This window comes from Schistocerca serialis, chromosome 1 (assembly GCF_023864345.2).
Source record: "Schistocerca serialis cubense isolate TAMUIC-IGC-003099 chromosome 1, iqSchSeri2.2, whole genome shotgun sequence".
NCBI lineage: Eukaryota > Metazoa > Arthropoda > Insecta > Orthoptera > Acrididae > Schistocerca > Schistocerca serialis.
In genome coordinates this window covers 110,628,832-110,646,244 of record NC_064638.1, presented here as the reverse complement: position 1 = coordinate 110,646,244, position 17,413 = coordinate 110,628,832, and the positions used below count along the sequence as shown (strand labels likewise).

At 44.2% G+C, this 17,413-nt stretch overlaps 1 protein-coding gene across 7 annotated transcripts in view; it reads left to right on the top strand.

The window, feature by feature from the left end:
* The window catches only part of LOC126462885 (protein-tyrosine sulfotransferase-like), a 970,604-nt gene that overhangs the window by 748,127 nt on the left and 205,064 nt on the right, over window positions 1–17,413 (top strand). For all 7 annotated transcript variants that reach the window (XM_050096112.1, XM_050096111.1, XM_050096113.1 and 4 more), the window contains one exon: window positions 16,839–16,983. In XM_050096112.1, coding sequence (XP_049952069.1) covers window positions 16,858–16,983 — 126 coding nt within the window. In that variant the 5' untranslated portion in view covers window positions 16,839–16,857. The remainder of the gene's footprint in view (window positions 1–16,838; window positions 16,984–17,413) is intronic.

The following is a 17,413-nucleotide window of genomic DNA, read 5'->3' as shown; positions in this document are numbered from 1 at the left end:
GGCATATTTTTTGATTTAACTAAGGCATTTGATTGTGTTGATCACAAAATATTGCTCCGGAAGTTGGACCATTACGGAATACGGGGAGTAGCTCATAATTGGTTCACCTCTTACTTTAGCAACAGGCAGCAAAAGGTCATTATTCGCAATGTTGATAATGGCTGTGATGTGGGATGTGAGTGGGGTACTGTCAAATGGGGGGTGCCCCAGGGATCAGTGTCGGGGCACTCCCTTTCCTTATTTGTATAAATATATGCCCTCTAGTATTACAGGTAATTCTAAAATATTTCTGTTTGCTGATGACACTAGCTTGGTAGTAAGGGATATTGTGTGCAACTTTGCCACGGTTCCGAATAGTGCAGTTGATGACATAAGTACATGGCTTTTAGAAAACAACCTAACGCTAAATCACAGTAAGACTCAGTTTTTAAAGTTTCTAACACACAATGCAACAAAACCTGACGTTTTAATTTCACAGAACGGGCATATGATTAGTGAAACTGAACAGTTCAAATTTCTAGGTGTTCAGGTAGATAGTAAGTTTTCGTTGAAAGCCCACGTTGAGGATCTTGTTCAAAGACTTAATACTGCCATTTTTACTATTCGAACAGTATCTGAAGTGAGTTATCGTTCGACACGAAAATTAATCTATTTTGCTTATTTTCATTCGCTTATGTCATATTGTATTATATTTTGGGGTAACTCTTCCCATTCTAAAAGGATATTTTTGGCTCAGAAACGAGCGGTTCGTGCAAAATGGTTCAAATGGTTCAAATGGCTCTGAGCACTATGCGACTTAACTTCTGAGGTCATCAGTCGCCTAGAACTTAGAACAAATTAAACCTAACTAACCTAAGGACATCACACACATCCATGCCCGAGGCAGGATTCGAACCTGCGACCGTAGCGGTCACGCGGTTCCAGACTGAAGCGCCTTTAACCGCACGGCCACGCCGGCCGGCAGGTTCGGGCAATAAGTGGTGTAAGTTCACGAACGCCTTGTCGACCCCTGTTCACCTGTCCTGGTATTTTGAAATTGGCCTCTCAATATATATATTTCTTACTGTCATTTCTTGTTAACAGTGTTAGCTTATTCCCAAGAATAAGCAGCTTTCACTCGGTCAATACTCGGCAGAAATCATACCTGCATTTGGATCGGACTTCCTTAGCTCTTGTGCAGAAAGGTGTGCACTATACTGCTGCATCCATTTTCAATAAGCTACCACTTGAACTCAAAAATCGTAGCAGTAATCCACGTGCTTTCAAATCAAAACTGAAGAGTTTCCACATGGGTCACTCCTATTCTGTCGAGGAGTTCCTTGAAAAATTAAGCTGATTCTTATTGTATTGTTGACTGCGTTTACTTTTCTCGGTTTCATAAACATTTTTTTTTCTCTGTTGAGCCGTGCGTGGCTCGCGTTCGTGCCGTATCTCATTTGACATCCCGTTTTTACCGTACTGCAACTTCGTTATGTTAATTTCAATTACTGGCATCACTGAGTTGCCGCCTTGACTGCCCGTGAGCGGCAGGAATGGCGCTTATCGATACAAGCCCTGGCGTATTATCTTTGCTGACTGCTGTTACTTCCCGGTTGTCGTGTGTTCGTAGTTAGTTCGTATCTGGCAGTGAGTTGCAACGCGCCAGCAGTGGAGTTCGCACCTGGCAGTCGCGTAGTTGGGACGCGGCAGTGAGGTTCCGATAGCCATGATTCGCTCGACCGTTATCGGTACACATGGTTTCAATAGGGACGGTCTTGGTTGATCATCGGTTGGTCGTTTTACTGGACGACGTGATTGCTCGCCGATCGTTTATGGGTTGGAGATGTGTTGGTCCTCGTCACTGCTTAGTCACTATTTTTACCGTTGGTCGCGTTCTTTGTCCAAGTGTTTGTGATACTGTGTGTAGCTTGTGATGCCGACTGCCCAGTTATTTTAGTGCTATTTCCGTTCTGATGTGTATCTGTTGGTCGGTTGGCGCAGTCGTGACATAGCACCAGTGGAGCATGCAACGTCAGGAAGGTGCGGACAGCCATCACTTGCCAGAGGATTGCCGACACACATGTTTTGAGTGGGGATGACTTTGGTCGAGCGTCGGTCGGTCGGTCGTCCGTCTTGTTAGACGACGTGTATTTGGCCGGCGATTGCTTATGGGTTGGCTGTGTCCGCCGACTCGTGGTTCGTCCTCGTTATTGCACAGTCACTGCTGTGAGCATCGTCTAGTCCTCGTGCAGATGTTCGTAGGGGCGGTGTGTAGTTAGGTGATTTTTCACTGACAAGTTTGAGTGTTGTCGGCGTACTGCCTCTGAGTTAGTCGGGCGTTTGATTAAACGACGTGGCTTTTCGGGTCGTCCGCCCCTTATGGGTTGTCTGGGATCCGTTACGGTTTGGTTCAGTCTCTGCTGTCAACATAGGTGGAATTTTGGTGCAAGTGCGGAGCGGAACCTTGGTGCAAGTGTGGAGCGGAACTCACCTTGAGCATAGGTCTGTTGGCGGTTTGTCGGTTAGGTTGCTGTCGGATTGTGTATGGTTGGGCCGACTGCCTGTCTCACCTAAGTGAACGTTAGTATTTCAAGTGCTGGCCGACATGTGAAGTTTCAACTGTATGTGGTGCGATACGACATGAAATGTAGCCAAGAAGTCACGAATTCTGCAGACTAGTTGGCAAGGCTGCACAATAACATGTGAAACTACGGAGTCACGAACATTTTTCTACAATCATAACCTGTGTGGGCTGTAATTATCGTATGGCAGTGAAACTTGGTAGATATGCTAATGCGTTAATGCGTAACAGATTTACGCTGAAAAAAATTAGTTACAATTTGGGACCAGGTGCAAATCTGCCGCTGTACAGCACCTCTTCGTCGTCTCCGGTGCTTATATTGAACAAATTGTGTAAGCAGTTAATGAGATCTACGTTATAGCTTTCTCACTTGTTTGACGTTTTCTGCCCACGTCTCGTTTTAATCCATTACATATGGCAAGATGTCACACGTATTTCTTGCATTCACAGCGCCAGATTTGCACCTGGTGGCCAAAATTGAAACTAATTTTTTTCCCAGCATTAACGCATTACGATATCTACCAACTTCCGCTGCCATACTTTAATTACAGCCCACACTCGACCTTTGTGAGTAGATGCACTTTAATTATAACCATGTGGTACCTTCAGCAAAACAATATTGAAGATAACTATAAATAGTTTGAATTCCTTCTGTGGTTAGCTCTTCGACATGGTCTCCACTCGCATCTTGGGTAAAAGTCTGTATTTCTAGATTATTTAATTTTTAATTCCTGATGACATTTCTCCAGTTACGTATTTATCTTTTCTCAGGAGGTTGTAGGGAAAGCACGAATTGTGCATAACTGATTTTAATGGTCGACCGCTTTCTCTTGAATCCCACAGAAGGTATACGGGTGAAGAGACTGCTGTGTGGAGTCAGTGAATGGCGCAAGGAAGATGTAATTACCGGTAGCACGCTCTAAGAGAAGGCGGTGCAGAAGTGTATATTGAAGCTGGCGACTTGTAATTGGATTATTCCAGTTTTCAGTGCGGCGTATTTGCATCGCGCTGCTCGCGGCGTCTTGGGGGCACTTGAGAGAGTTAGTTAATTTGCTTACCGCGGCAAGTGGCGTGCGAAATGGGCGGGTCACGGAGCAACGGAGCGCGGGGAACGCTTCGTTGGCCAAGGCAGCCGCAAACCGAGCGTGCCGCCACGTCAGTGCCCGCCGTCTCAGCAGCAAATGTCCGTCTTCATTCGTGTAGAAGGGTAGTTTTCTGAAATCTGGTTAAACTATACAAACACATTATCAGTCGAAATTATTGGAAAGATCACACTTTCTGCGTATGTAAAAAAAAAAAAAAAAACTGTTAATCGAGGTGGAGAATTTTTTTTATCAGTTTGGAAGAAAAATCTGCGATACAGAACTCCAATATGCACAAATTATGTTGCAAAGAGTGAGAGAGATTTATGCGGTATGAAAGAGATTAGAGTTCCTGAGTTGAAGTTCATTATTTTCAATTGGTGATAATAGCTTTGTTATTAAGGTGAAAATCATCGAAAATATAAGTTTGGTATGCGTGCACATTCCATTCAGATGAGTCCACCTGTGCATTTTTTCTGGCGACATTACACTCATTACTATTACAGTTTTTTGAAGTTGTGGTGTCCCGTATTGATACGAACCTACTGGCGTATAACAGTTGGCAACGGAATTGCGGCGGACCCAATAGAGCATACCCGCTTTGCCACTATCCAGTGGCTGTGGACCACGAGTCCCCTGTGCCGCTGCGATATAGGCCGGCTACTGGCAGCCAGCGGCCGACTCGCACGCCACTTGTGCTCGGAGCCATTTCGCCACATGACGGTACACAGACGCCATTTAGTTGCAACTTCTAACAACCCTGCCACAACAAAGGTCAAAAATTAATTATGATTGTAGTGTTGCTCACGCTGCTAAATATTGCATTTTCGGGCAACAGCAAAGTTATATTATGTGGCGGGTTTCATTAGAGCACAGTTAATAAAGTAATTTCTTGAAATAATGGATAAACTAGGCACTCATCTTTTCGTGTTTCCCACGCTTGTCTCGTTGTGAACTCGTGGCTCAATCGTCGAAAATCTAGGTAGTGATGATTCCAAGCTCGGATGCAAAGAGGCCTAGGTGTTATTCTGCGATATTCAAAAGTTTTATAGATGTGTTTCATAAACCATTCTTGAAGATTAAACTTTTGCAAGGTCGGACAATGGTGATGTAAAAAAAGCAATCAGCACTCCAGATTTAAGTTACTTTATTACTTTTGTGGCAATATCGCATAACTCGTTCCAAAACATCACTTCACAATATAAAACATACTTGAAAATATTTTCCTCACTGTTAAAGTTCACATCTCATAAACTGACTATAATTTGCGTCTTTTTAACATGACGACCACAGCTTGACACTCTAATAACCGCTTACGCGCCCAAAAATCAGAGTTACAAGTACGTCAAAGATCATAGTGACAAAAGATGAATACACAAAAGAATAATATCATTGCAATATAAACATATCGATGTATCTAAGTACCTCTACATTAATGAAATCAAATCTGAATGGTGTCACAGAAATAAGTTAACCGCGACACGCACCATCTGCTCAGGCAATAAGATACATTCGAAACTCTCAATGAACTCACAAATGAGATTGAAACGCCCGCTGGACGGAACAGATGATTAGGATTGTGGAAAGGGCCAAATAAGGTGTCGGTCAGGTTGACTCAAAATTGTACTTTATTGTAATTTAATAACACCTTTAAATCAAAACGTCACATAGCCGAACCTTTGCAACTACGAGTTTAAAAAAAGGCAGTTATTTCACGGCCGAAGGCCTCCAAACAAGAACTCTTAAAAGTCAACAAAAAATGCAGTTAAAACAGCAAATAAAATAATTAAAATATATATATCACAGCTGGGCTGGAAAGCCTCAAGGCAAATGTGAATAGACAAACATAAACAAGATGCAATACAAACGGCTGAAGGCCCACAATAAAATTTTCAAGATTTCAAAATAAATTACCATAACCTTTCAAAGGCAGAAGGCCGCAATGGTTCTCTCTCTCTCTCTCTCTCTCTCTCTCTCTCTCTCTCTCTCTCTCTCTCTCTCTCTCTCTCTCTCTCTCTCTCTTTAAGAATAAGGATTTAAGTAGCTGAAGGCCCACAATTGATTTTCCAAAATTCAAAAATACATAATCCAGTAAAACCAAGAATTTCTTTTTTAGCATTGGCTATGATAGATTATAAACAGATAATTAAACACTGGTAAGAAAGACAGTGAAGACAATGGCACCCCGAAGCCTCCAGGGGGTCGGTCTGCCCTCGTTCACTTAGGTGAGACAGGTGGTGAGCCCAACTACACTTGATCTGTCGGAACCCAACCAGGGGACAGCCACGGACCGACCAAAAAAACGACTTGCTTGCCACCAATCGGTACATGAGAACTCAAACACAAAATGTTACGGAAATAATTATCCACAATCAAACATGTATATGTATTAAGCCGCCAAAACTACACACCAGCGACAACAGGTGAGGAAAGGACGCTGCCTGAAATTACGTTAGTGGCCAGTGCAGGTAACCAAAACACTAACGGCCACAAGGCAGAAAATGCCACTGGTGCACTTGAAGTGTAGTCAACCAATATAGTTAATTGCACCGCATGGAGGCTGATTTTCAGCAATAGAAACACTCGGTGTTGCTCACCGGAAAACCTCCCCAACAGTGAACTACCGAAACGAGCCACACAACATGGATGGGCGTGGATTGGGTAGTTGAAAGCAACACTCAGCTTTGACGTCCTGGGTCGGTGAACCACGAAGCTCGTAGCGATCGGACAGCTCCACACACGGTCCGACACTGCGCAGTGGCCACCAGCGGAACCAGCCGAGTGCAGCGCGCGGATATAACTTCCCTGGTCCGCAGCAACCGACCGACTCACTGCAGACCCCCAAGCCGGAAACTACACTCCTGGAAATTGAAATAATAACACCGTGAATTCATTGTCCCAGGAAGGGGAAACTTTATTGACACATTCCTGGGGTCAGATACATCACATGATCACACTGACAGAACCACAGGCACATAGACACAGGCAACAGAGCATGCACAATGTCGGCACTAGTACAGTGTATATTCACCTTTCGCAGCAATGCAGGCTGCTATTCTCCCATGGAGACGATCGTAGAGATGCTGGATGTAGTCCTGTGGAACGGCTTGCCATGCCATTTCCACCTGGCGCCTCAGTTGGACCAGCGTTCGTGCTGGACGTGCAGACCGCGTGAGACGACGCTTCATCCAGTCCCAAACATGCTCAATGGGGGACAGATCCGGAGATCTTGCTGGCCAGGGTAGTTGACTTACACATTCTAGAGCACGTTGAGTGGCACGGGATACATGCGGACGTGCATTGTCCTGTTGGAACAGCAAGTTCCCTTGCCGGTCTAGGAATGGTAGAACGATGGGTTCGATGACGGTTTGGATGTACCGTGCACTATTCAGTGTCCCCTCGACGATCACCAGTGGTGTACGGCCAGTGTAGGAGATCGCTCCCCAGACCATGATGCCGGGTGTTGGCCCTGTGTGCCTCGGTCGTGTGCAGTCCTGATTGTGGCGCTCACCTGCACGGCGCCAAACACGCATACGACCATCATTGGCACCAAGGCAGAAGCGACTCTCATCGCTGAAGACGACACGTCTCCATTCGTCCCTCCATTCACGCCTGTCGCGACACCACTGGAGGTGGGCTGCACGATGTTGGGGCGTGAGCGGAAGACGGCCTAACGGTGTGCGGGACCGTAGCCCAGCTTCATGGAGACGGTTGCGAATGGTCCTCGCCGATACCCCAGGAGCAACAGTGTCCCTAATTTGCTGGGAAGTGGCGGTGCGGTCCCCTACGGCACTGCGTAGGATCCTACGGTCTTGGCGTGCATCCGTGCGTCGCTGCGGTCCGGTCCCAGGTCGACGGGCACGTGCACCTTCCGCCGACCACTGGCGACAACATCGATGTACTGTGGAGACCTCACGCCCCACGTGTGAGCAATTCGGCGGTACGTACACCCGGCCTCCCGCATGCCCACTATACGCCCTGGCTCAAAGTCCGTCAACTGCACATACGGTTCACGTCCACGCTGTCGCGGCATGCTACCAGTGTTAAAGACTGCGATGGAGCTCCGTATGCCACGGCAAACTGGCTGACACTGACGGCGGCGGTGCACAAATGCTGCGCAGCTAGCGCCATTCGACGGCCAACACCGCGGTTCCTGGTGTGTCCGCTGTGCCGTGCGTGTGATCATTGCTTGTACAGCCCTCTCGTAGTGTCCGGAGCAAGTATGGTGGGTCTGACACACCGGTGTCAATGTGTTCTTTTTTCCATTTCCAGGAGTGTATATGCACAAAACCAAAGATGGCACACGGTGCAAATTCCGATACATACCGCTGCTGCCACAGGTAGAAGAAAGAAGAACTACGACGTAACCGCAAAAAGGGCGAGAAACCAAACACAAATACACAGGGAAGTTCATGAAAACGCCTAGTTGGGAGTGAGCACGGCTCAGAGATATCAGAGAAAGTCTTAAGGGAGTTTCTACGGAACAACGATTATCAGAATAACACACCGATCAAGACACCATTCACATGTCCTGTACCGCAGGGGCGTGGTCTTGGCTAGCCGCTTCACGGCTGGGATCCGCCACGTTTCGGACTTACAGGGGAGAGTGCATAAATTACCGACCACGAGTACACAGTGATTACGACAGTAGTAATAAGAATTTAGGTTAGATGTCCTCGTAGATTAAGACTGGCTGCACTATTAGTGGGTAACTGCAGGGAATTTCAAGGTCTTGGGCCAGCCTGATGCCAGGGTCATGCCCACAGGGATTAGCTGGGTGGGCATGGCCAACAACGTACGTTTATATATAGCACTGGCACACCTGGAACGCTGCAGGTTGTGTAGACTAGGTTTCAAGTACTTGTACAACGTAATATAGAAGCAGGTAATACACTAGCGTACTAAGTAGATAGCTTAGTAGTAAATGTGACACGTACAATTAATAACGATAGCCTAAGTAAGAGATGCACATAGTGGAGTAAGAATATAACAGAATACACATCCTGTAGTAAACATCGTAGCTGCAGCAATTGTAAATGTAGATGTGGAATTAGGACTCACTAATGAGTGAGTTCGTGGGTTTTTATGTATCAGATTATTTTTTTGGAACAAAGAATTAAAAAAAAAAACACGTTTATCGGCTGACCATGTACGGCAGTCGCCTGGTCAAGAGAGCGACGTCGAACTTCTTCTCTGAATATTTGGTGAACTTGATTACGACATTGTCCAGTATGACACAATACAAAACAAGCATGAATACTAACGGATAAAATACTAACCTCATTACTGTAAGTGGTGAAAACTAACTAAATCTCACCGTGCAACGAACCATCTCACAGTACAGCAGGCTGTCTGAAGCCTAGTGCAAGCAGTAAGTGTTGAAGTGTGAGGAGTCAAGGTCTGGTAACCACGTGTGGTTGCTTCGGCTACAGGTTGTAAAGTCAAAACTCAAATAATAGTTTATGAAACTTATTATCGCATTTTCGAGATTTAGGCGTAATTTTCTGAAATGTACTCATAATTAGCGAGCTCGACTCGTTAATACGATTTCTTGCGTCTTTCTTCTAGCGGAGAACATTACAACCCTTCTGGATTATTCGTCCTTCTTTTGGCGTCTATCTTTAGAGTTAGAAGTGTTTCACGCAGCCGTGATATGTTTCTGATAGTAACTTATACCAGAGTCATTCGGAGAGTAACCAAAGTTTTTTTGTACATAAATTTTTATTTGGTATAATTAAACGTAACTGTATTTTACATACAATTTTGTACCAAAGCTACTTTTCTACGTAGTCACCGTTCAAATTTAGGCATTTGTCGTACCGTCTTACCAGGTTTTTTATGCCCTCTGCACACATAATTGCCGCCAACCAGTTGAACCACTGATTAAGGGCTTCTTTAAATTCATCATCACTTCCTTAGCGTTCTCCAATAAAAAAATCTTTCAATTTGAGTAATAAGTGGTAATCACTCGGGGTTAAGTCCGGAGTGTATGGAGGATGTTCAAACATTTCCTACTCAAACCGCTGATGCAAGTCCTGTGTCACTTCCGCCGCATGCAGACTCCACTGGTTAGAATTCCGCGCCGCTTGTTTTTTAATGGCGCGGTGAAGTCGTTCAAGCGTCTGACAGTAGGCCGCTGCATTTATGGGCTCACCTCTAGGCATGCTGTCTATAAGCAGGATACCCTTACGATCGCAAAACGTCGAAGCCATAATCTTTCTAGTGCTCAAAATTATTATTATTTATTATTTTTTTCGGTTTCGTTGGAGATTCCGCATGATACTATTCAATTGATTGGCACTTAGTTTCTGGAGTGTTATCAAAGTTTCTCATAGCGACTACGTAGTATTGTGTTTGTCTGAGAACACACATTTTTATAAAATGGCTCTGAGCACTACGGGACTTAACATCTGAGGTCATCAGTCCCCTAGAACTTAGAACTACTTAAACCTAACTAACCTAAGGATATCACACACATCCATGCCCGAGCCAGGATTCGAACCTGCGACCGTAGCAGTCGCGCGGTTCCGGGCTGAAGCGCCTAGAACCGCGCGGCCACCGTGGCCGGCACACACATTTTTATAGCCCAGATCTACACTAACAATCTCCTACAACACTTTTCTTTGAAATGTCTGGAAAGAATGAGTGCAGTCCACTAATTGTAAAACGCCTGTCTCCTTCGATTTTTGTTTCACTCCTTGCTTTGAGTCCGTCAGTTACCACTGAAGGCAGGTTCGGGCGATCTTTGTCGTGAACATTCTTCCGTCCACCATTAAACATAATATACCGCTTCCGAACTGACGCTTCGTTCATCACATTACCATAAACCTCAGTTATCGTCTATAACTTTCGACAGCTTGGACTTTTTACTCGTTTAAAAAGCGGGTCACACTGCACATCTGACACTTGGCGGGACCGTCAGTTTTGTCACACATATTTAAAGTAGTCAGCTATGCCGTAAGCAACCGTATTGGATCCTAGCTGCCGCCAACCTGAAAGGCTGAGTACCAAGGTCGGTGGTGGTGGTGGTGGTTGGGATGCGGCTGTCAAGTGTCAAAACGTTCTTTACTATCCGAATGACTCTTGTGTAATGACTATGGGTACAGCGGATATGCTCGAGGGGAATAACGAAGCCTAAGTAAAACACTGATTGTTTACAATCTTGAATTCAAGATTCTATCAAAGCAGGGGGTAAATTTCAGCTTGCGAGTTAGTCATTTACAACGTATAGTAAACATATTTCTTTTAACCAGATCATTCTGTTAAAGTGTATTTCATGAAATAGTGGGGTACCGCGATCTAAAGCATTACGCATCTGCAGGAACAAAGGGGATGAACGTGGCCGTTTACTCACTCGCAGACTGCATTGTTCGAATCTTAATCGTGCGTGCAACGTACACTCGTCAATTATTTACGACATACAGTAAACCGAACACCATTAACTGTACTTGGAATTGACCTACCTGATATTGACTAATGGATATTTAATATTCTTCAAAAACAATGTTTTTAACTGTCGCTATTTTACTTTAATGTGGGACGCAACAAGATATTGTGGGATTGACTGATTACGTGCCGTTCCATCCGCGTGACGCTCACCCTACGACTGCCTTCGCACTTGTCAATCGTAAACTACTTTTCAACAGTGTGTGGGAATGAATGACGTGGAGAAACTTAAACATTCAAACGACAATTGTAGCTCCGCTCAAGCTGCTCGGTGAGACTACTATATAGAACCTCGTAAATGTGTGCCTGTAACGCGCCACACACGCAACGACAGGTTCCCCCTACTATGGGATTACTGACCCCGCGACAGACGTGAAACGATCATCGAGCATTTGCTTTGTGGAGAACGCAACTTTTGTAAAATGAATTCGCTTGTAGACAGGTAAATTTCTGCAATAACGCCGCTGTATTTTACGTGGCACGCTTTCGACGTCTTCATCTCTAGCTTTTAATTATATCTGCGCCAGACTGCTTTGAGCGATAATTGGTTGTCGTGCTTCGTAGAGGTAATTAAAATTTTTAATTAAATTTTAATCAATAATCGTTTCTAAATTACTTAGTGCGAGATCATACGTTCTGCTATAGGCAAAGTCCAGGTTTCAGGATAGTTTAGAAAACAAATTAAAAAATTTGCGCAACAAATGCAGGCTGCATGTGAAAGCCAAGGAGAGAAATGAAGTATCGAAAGATTATGAATTGTTCAGAATTAATTTAAATTACTTGCATTTACGTGGTGATATGAATATTTGACAGTATGTGTGCTCCGTATTTGCTTTAAAACATATTTGTTTCATGGGAATGTGTTGTGAAACTCAGTGGTTGACTCTAGGAGTCGATATTGGATTGTATGTGTTATCAGCGCTCGCTCTCACAGAACGCGTAAATCGGAAGAGCACAGTGGAGCGCAGTACGTCCGTCATAAAGTAGAAAGTGTAGGAGAAAGCGATAAGTGGGCTTTTATGGACTCTATTGTTTCCAAGGCGCATCACGAAAATGGTGCCTTACGAGCTCTCTGCGATAGCTCGTTTCAGAGCGAACGTTAGGTCTTTCACTGAATGTCAGTGTGTAAACTCTCTTAACAGTTTCAGAACAACGTGGGCAACATCCACAAGCAACATAGAGAATATAGCATGAGAAGTTCTCAATCATATTTTTTCCAGATAAGTAGTAGCTGAGCACTTCCGTTCTACATTAACCTCTTCAGTTAGTATGTGCAAGTATCTGCAGTTAGTGTTCGCTTCGTAATATTAAGAAACGGGATTCACCAACTCAAGACCTGTATGACACGTTCGTGCAGGTTGCGTAGTTCAGTTTTTGGATCTACATCGTCCCACATTCCCTTATGTGACTTACGATGCTTCGAAGACAAGACTCAGCAGAACGGTTGCCCGCAGCGTATGCTCTGAAGGTATTTCGAAATAATACTTTATTCTATACCTTGCTTTTAATATGTTAAAAAAGTCAAATATTTGACTTATGCGTTTACTAGAAATATCTATTATGTTGACTACAGCACATGTCGAAACCCGAAGTACACATAGGTGTACTTTAGGTTACATACACAGAGCTTTTTCTATGTTTCCTATGCAGTAGAAAAACCGGCCACAATTATGTAATAATTTGGTTATACACTATGTGGTCAAAAGTATCCGGACACCCACAAAAACAAATATGTGAAATCTTATGGGACTTAACCCCACCAAAACATAAGTTCTTCATATTAGGTGCATTGTGCTGCCACCTACTGCCGGGTACTCCATATCAGCTACCTCAGTAGTAACTAGACATCATGAGATAGCAGAATGGGGCGCTTCGTGGAACTCACGGACGTCGAACGTGGTCAGGTGATTCGGTGTCACTTGTATCGTACGACTATACACGAGATTTCCACACTCATAAATATCCCTAGGTCCATTGTTTCCGTTGTGAAACGTGAATGGACATGTACAGCACAAAACCGCGCAGGCCGACTTCGTCTGTTGACTGGGAGAGACTGCCGACAGTTGAAGAGGGTCGTAATCTGTAATAGGCAGACATCTGTACAGACAATCACACAGGAATTCCAAACTGCGTCAGGATCTACTGCAAGTACTATGATAGTTACGCGGGAGGTGACAAATCTTGGATTTCATGGTTGAGCGGCCGCTCATATGCCACACGTCACGCCTGTAAATGCCAAACGACGCCTCACTTGTTGTAAGGAGCGTAAACATTCGACGATTGAACTGTGGAAAAACGTTGTGTGGAGTGGCGAATCACGGTACTCAATGTGGCGGTCCGATGGCAGGATATCGGTATGGCGAATGCCCAGTGAACGTCGTCTGCCAGCGTATGTAGTGCCAACAGTAAAATTCGGAGGAGGTGGTGTTATGGTATGGTCGTGTTTTTCATGGAGGGGGCTTGCACCCTTTGTTGTTTTGCGTGGCACTGTCACAGCACAGGCCTACATTCCCACTGTTGAAGAGCAATACGGAGATGGCGATTGCATCTTTCAACACGATCGAGCACCTATTCATAATGCACAGCCTGTGGCGAAGTGGTTACGCGGCAATAACATCCCTGTAATGGACTGCCCTGAACAGAGTCCTGACCTGAATCCTATAGAACGCCTTTGGGATGTTTTGGAACGCTGAATTTGTGCCAGGCCTCACCGACCGACATCGATACCTCTCCTCAGTGCAGCACTCCGTGAAGACTGGACTGCCATTCCCCAAGAAACCCTCCAGCACCTGACTGAACGTACACCTGCGAGAGTGGAAGCTGTTATCAAGACTAAGGGTGGGCCATTACCGATGGAGGGCTCCACGAACTTGTAAGTCAGTTTCAGCCAGGTGTCTGGATACTTTCGATCACATAGTGTACCTTTGAAGAGGATGCAACTGTTATTGTTAATTGTTGGAACGTGTACAAAACATATCTTTCAAAGGACGGAGTAGCAAAATGTAACAGACTGTCCCTAAGAAGATTTAGAATGAGTTTAGCTAATGAACTAACAAATTCTTTTAGTATGAAATTTTCCTCACGGCTCTTGAGAGAAAAATCCGTGAATGAAAGGGAGAGCTCTGGAAGTTCTGGATCTGATGATAATACAGCCAAGAAACCTAAGTCGATATGCCGAAGTTGATCACCCTCTCCAATACGCAGTGGCGAAGAGTGCCTCTAAATGCCACTGTGAATGGTGCAGGACCGTGTGCAAGAAGAATAATATGTATTTGTTTGCATATAAAAACGACAGCTTTTTAAAGTACCTTGAGCAAAAATCTTAATATGTGTTTTAAAATGTTGTTCCTTCTGCTGGTTAAGACGCGAGGTACGCACGTGTGTACATTAAATATTTTAGAAAATATAAAAAATTGAAATTAAAACTATGTGTAACAACAATTAGACACGATGAAAACATTTTTCTTTACTTATTTTAATACTGGGATTGAAGAATCTCCCATTTTCGGCCTTCTGTGTGCAGTTACCTATTATTAATAGGTCTTTTATCGACTGCATTTAGCTGCCAGGACCTATGCACATAATATTTAATGTATTTTATAAGTCAAAGGACACTGTTTCGATATGAACTTGAATTTTACCATAAAAATAAGGCAGTTCTAGTTAGTTCAGTGCATATAACTAATCGTTTACTGGTGTTTGGTGTTAAAATCTTATGACATAGATGGTAACATAAAAGATTAGGAAAGCTATGTGGGGCACAAAATAGCTCATATAGATTGTAATATGACATCATTGTGGCTGGCAGAAACTATAGTTTTGTTAGATAATTGAAGAGGAACAAAATGAAGAATTAAAGAAGTGCACTAGTTTATTCTGATATGAAGTGTCTACATTATCTGCAGGATGTGTGATGGTTTCCATTACATAAAGGACGAACAATAATGTCGATACTGTTTATAGCGACATCGTTCTTGACGACGTACTGGCTATAACAGCGAATTCTAATGGTACCCTCCAAATCCTATGCAAACCTATACTCGAGGAACTCTCTTAGTATGACATCGCTTATTGCGACTTACCGTATTTTTTTAATTAGATTTTCGGAGACATCTATCACATATAACGTCCAGTCTTTATTTTTGTTCGTTGCGTAGTTGGGGATTACTGACAAGACTGGAACACCTACTTTCAAACTCTTGTTTTCTGTGCGTTGTTAGTTTCAAACCAATATGTGTGTTAAACAGTCAATGCAAACATCAGCCGGCTGTTGTGGCCGAGCAGTTCTAGGCGCTTCAGTGTTTAACCCCGCGACCACTGCGGTCGCAGGTTCGAATCCTGCCTCGGGCATGGATGTATGTGATGTCGTTAGGTTGGGTTTAAGTAGTTCTAAGTTCTAAGGGACTGATGACCTCAGTAGTTAAGTCCTATAGTGCTCAGAGCCATTTGAACCCTTTTGCAAACATCACTTCAAAGATGTCGCAGAAAAAGAGGAAAGTATGTAATACTGGAGAAAAGTCACAAATAATAAGACGATTAGAAAATGGGGAAACTAACGTCAGCACCGTGAAGGAATTGGATATCTCACACATAACTGTTTCTAAAATTTGGACGGTCTCTGAGAAAATAATCTTTAAAAACACAGTTCTTTACAAAGGAAGTGGCCGAGATCATCTGAGCACAAAGATATTGAAGAAGCTTTAACTGCATGGTTTAAGCAACAAAAATCATATAGCGTGCCGATCAACGGTCCCTATTCTTGAAAAGAGAAAGCCAATGAATTTCGTGTCTGGTGAGAAATCCGAACTCCAGTTGTTGTTCGTCTTGGATACATTTCCGAGGTCGCCTTGATAGTATCGCTGGGAAAATTAGAGGCGAAGATGGGGGCGTACCTGAAGGCGTAACAGACGGGTGGCTTCTGAGAAGTGGCCTGTTTTGTGTGTAGGTTACAAGCCAGATGATATATGCAATGCAGATGAAATTTGGTTTACAACATTTTATCTCAATCGTTTTCCAAGACTGTGTTAGAGATTATTGAACAACTTGCTACTTCTTTGTTTACTTATTAAAGGTTTTTACTTTCCGCTGGCTTGTTATTGCTGTACGTACTGCATAATCATATGAAAAATTCCTTGTCTTCGCCTCTCCACAAATACTGTATTGTAAACACAGTAGGGATACTGCATATCTGCTACTTTTCAAAGTTTTAACTATGTGGTAGCCTAAAATTTACAGATACGGTATTTTTATCAAAAAGCAAAGCAAATACCTATTGGCTATAACGGCGGTAAACCGTCGCTTCCTTGGATGTCGTCGTAACTTGTTTCGACTGTACTTAGATATGGTACGGCATTATCGTCAGACGATCCACAGAATGTTATAGACATTGCCCTTAGGAAGAGACAGTTATTTGTGGCGGTTGCAATCTGTTTAAAGTCTGCGTTCATTCTATAAGTTACTGTATTTTCTAATGTGAGGAGTTTGGTGATAATAAGGAGGAAACGGTGTTTGCACTTAATGTGAAATAACTTCTTAAGCTTCATATTTGTTTACTTTTGTCAGTGTTCTCCTTGTAGTTCTCTTATAGTTATAACATTTTTTAAAATTTAGTCCTCGTGTTCTTTCTTTTCTGGAACTAACGTGTTTCGCACTCTCCTTGCAGATAACCGTGCTGTGCTGGATGTCTCTCTCTCTTCCGTAGCCGCAGAGTGGCCTCTCTAACGGTGTGTTGCCGGCTGCGTGTGTTGCAGGGGCCGTGAGATAGAGGGCATGGGCCGCGGCTGGGCTCGCAAGCTGGCGCTGTGTGCGGCCGTATTCACCGGCCTGCTCTGGCTGCTCTACGGCGCCGTCTCGCCCTGTGTTGACGACCACTCGCCGCTCATGGTGCCCAAGCAGGTATACCGCTCTCTAACTGCTTCGCTTGTCTCCTCCAAGTTTACCGTTCACCACCACCCTACTCCCCCCTTCTCTCAATCCATCCATCATCACCTTCACCCCATCTCTCAGAGTCACCCCACCCCCCCAGCAGACTCTCAACACTTTTGTGAGTACTTACTTGGCACTCATGGGGCCCCTGACATTGCAGTACTCCTACATTTTCCCTGTTGCATGTCTGTCCTCCAACCACCCTTTTTCCTCCCCATTGGGGACCATGTCTTACGTGCAGTCGGGAAACTGAAACTTGTGTCTTCACTTCGACATTTGAGGTCTCCCATTTTTGTCGATCTTCCTCCCTGTACGTGCCTGAACGCCAGCTCACGCATTTTACACATAAAGGGCGACCGGGCAGTCGTGTGTTGTGTCGGTAGCTGGGCCGACACCGTGA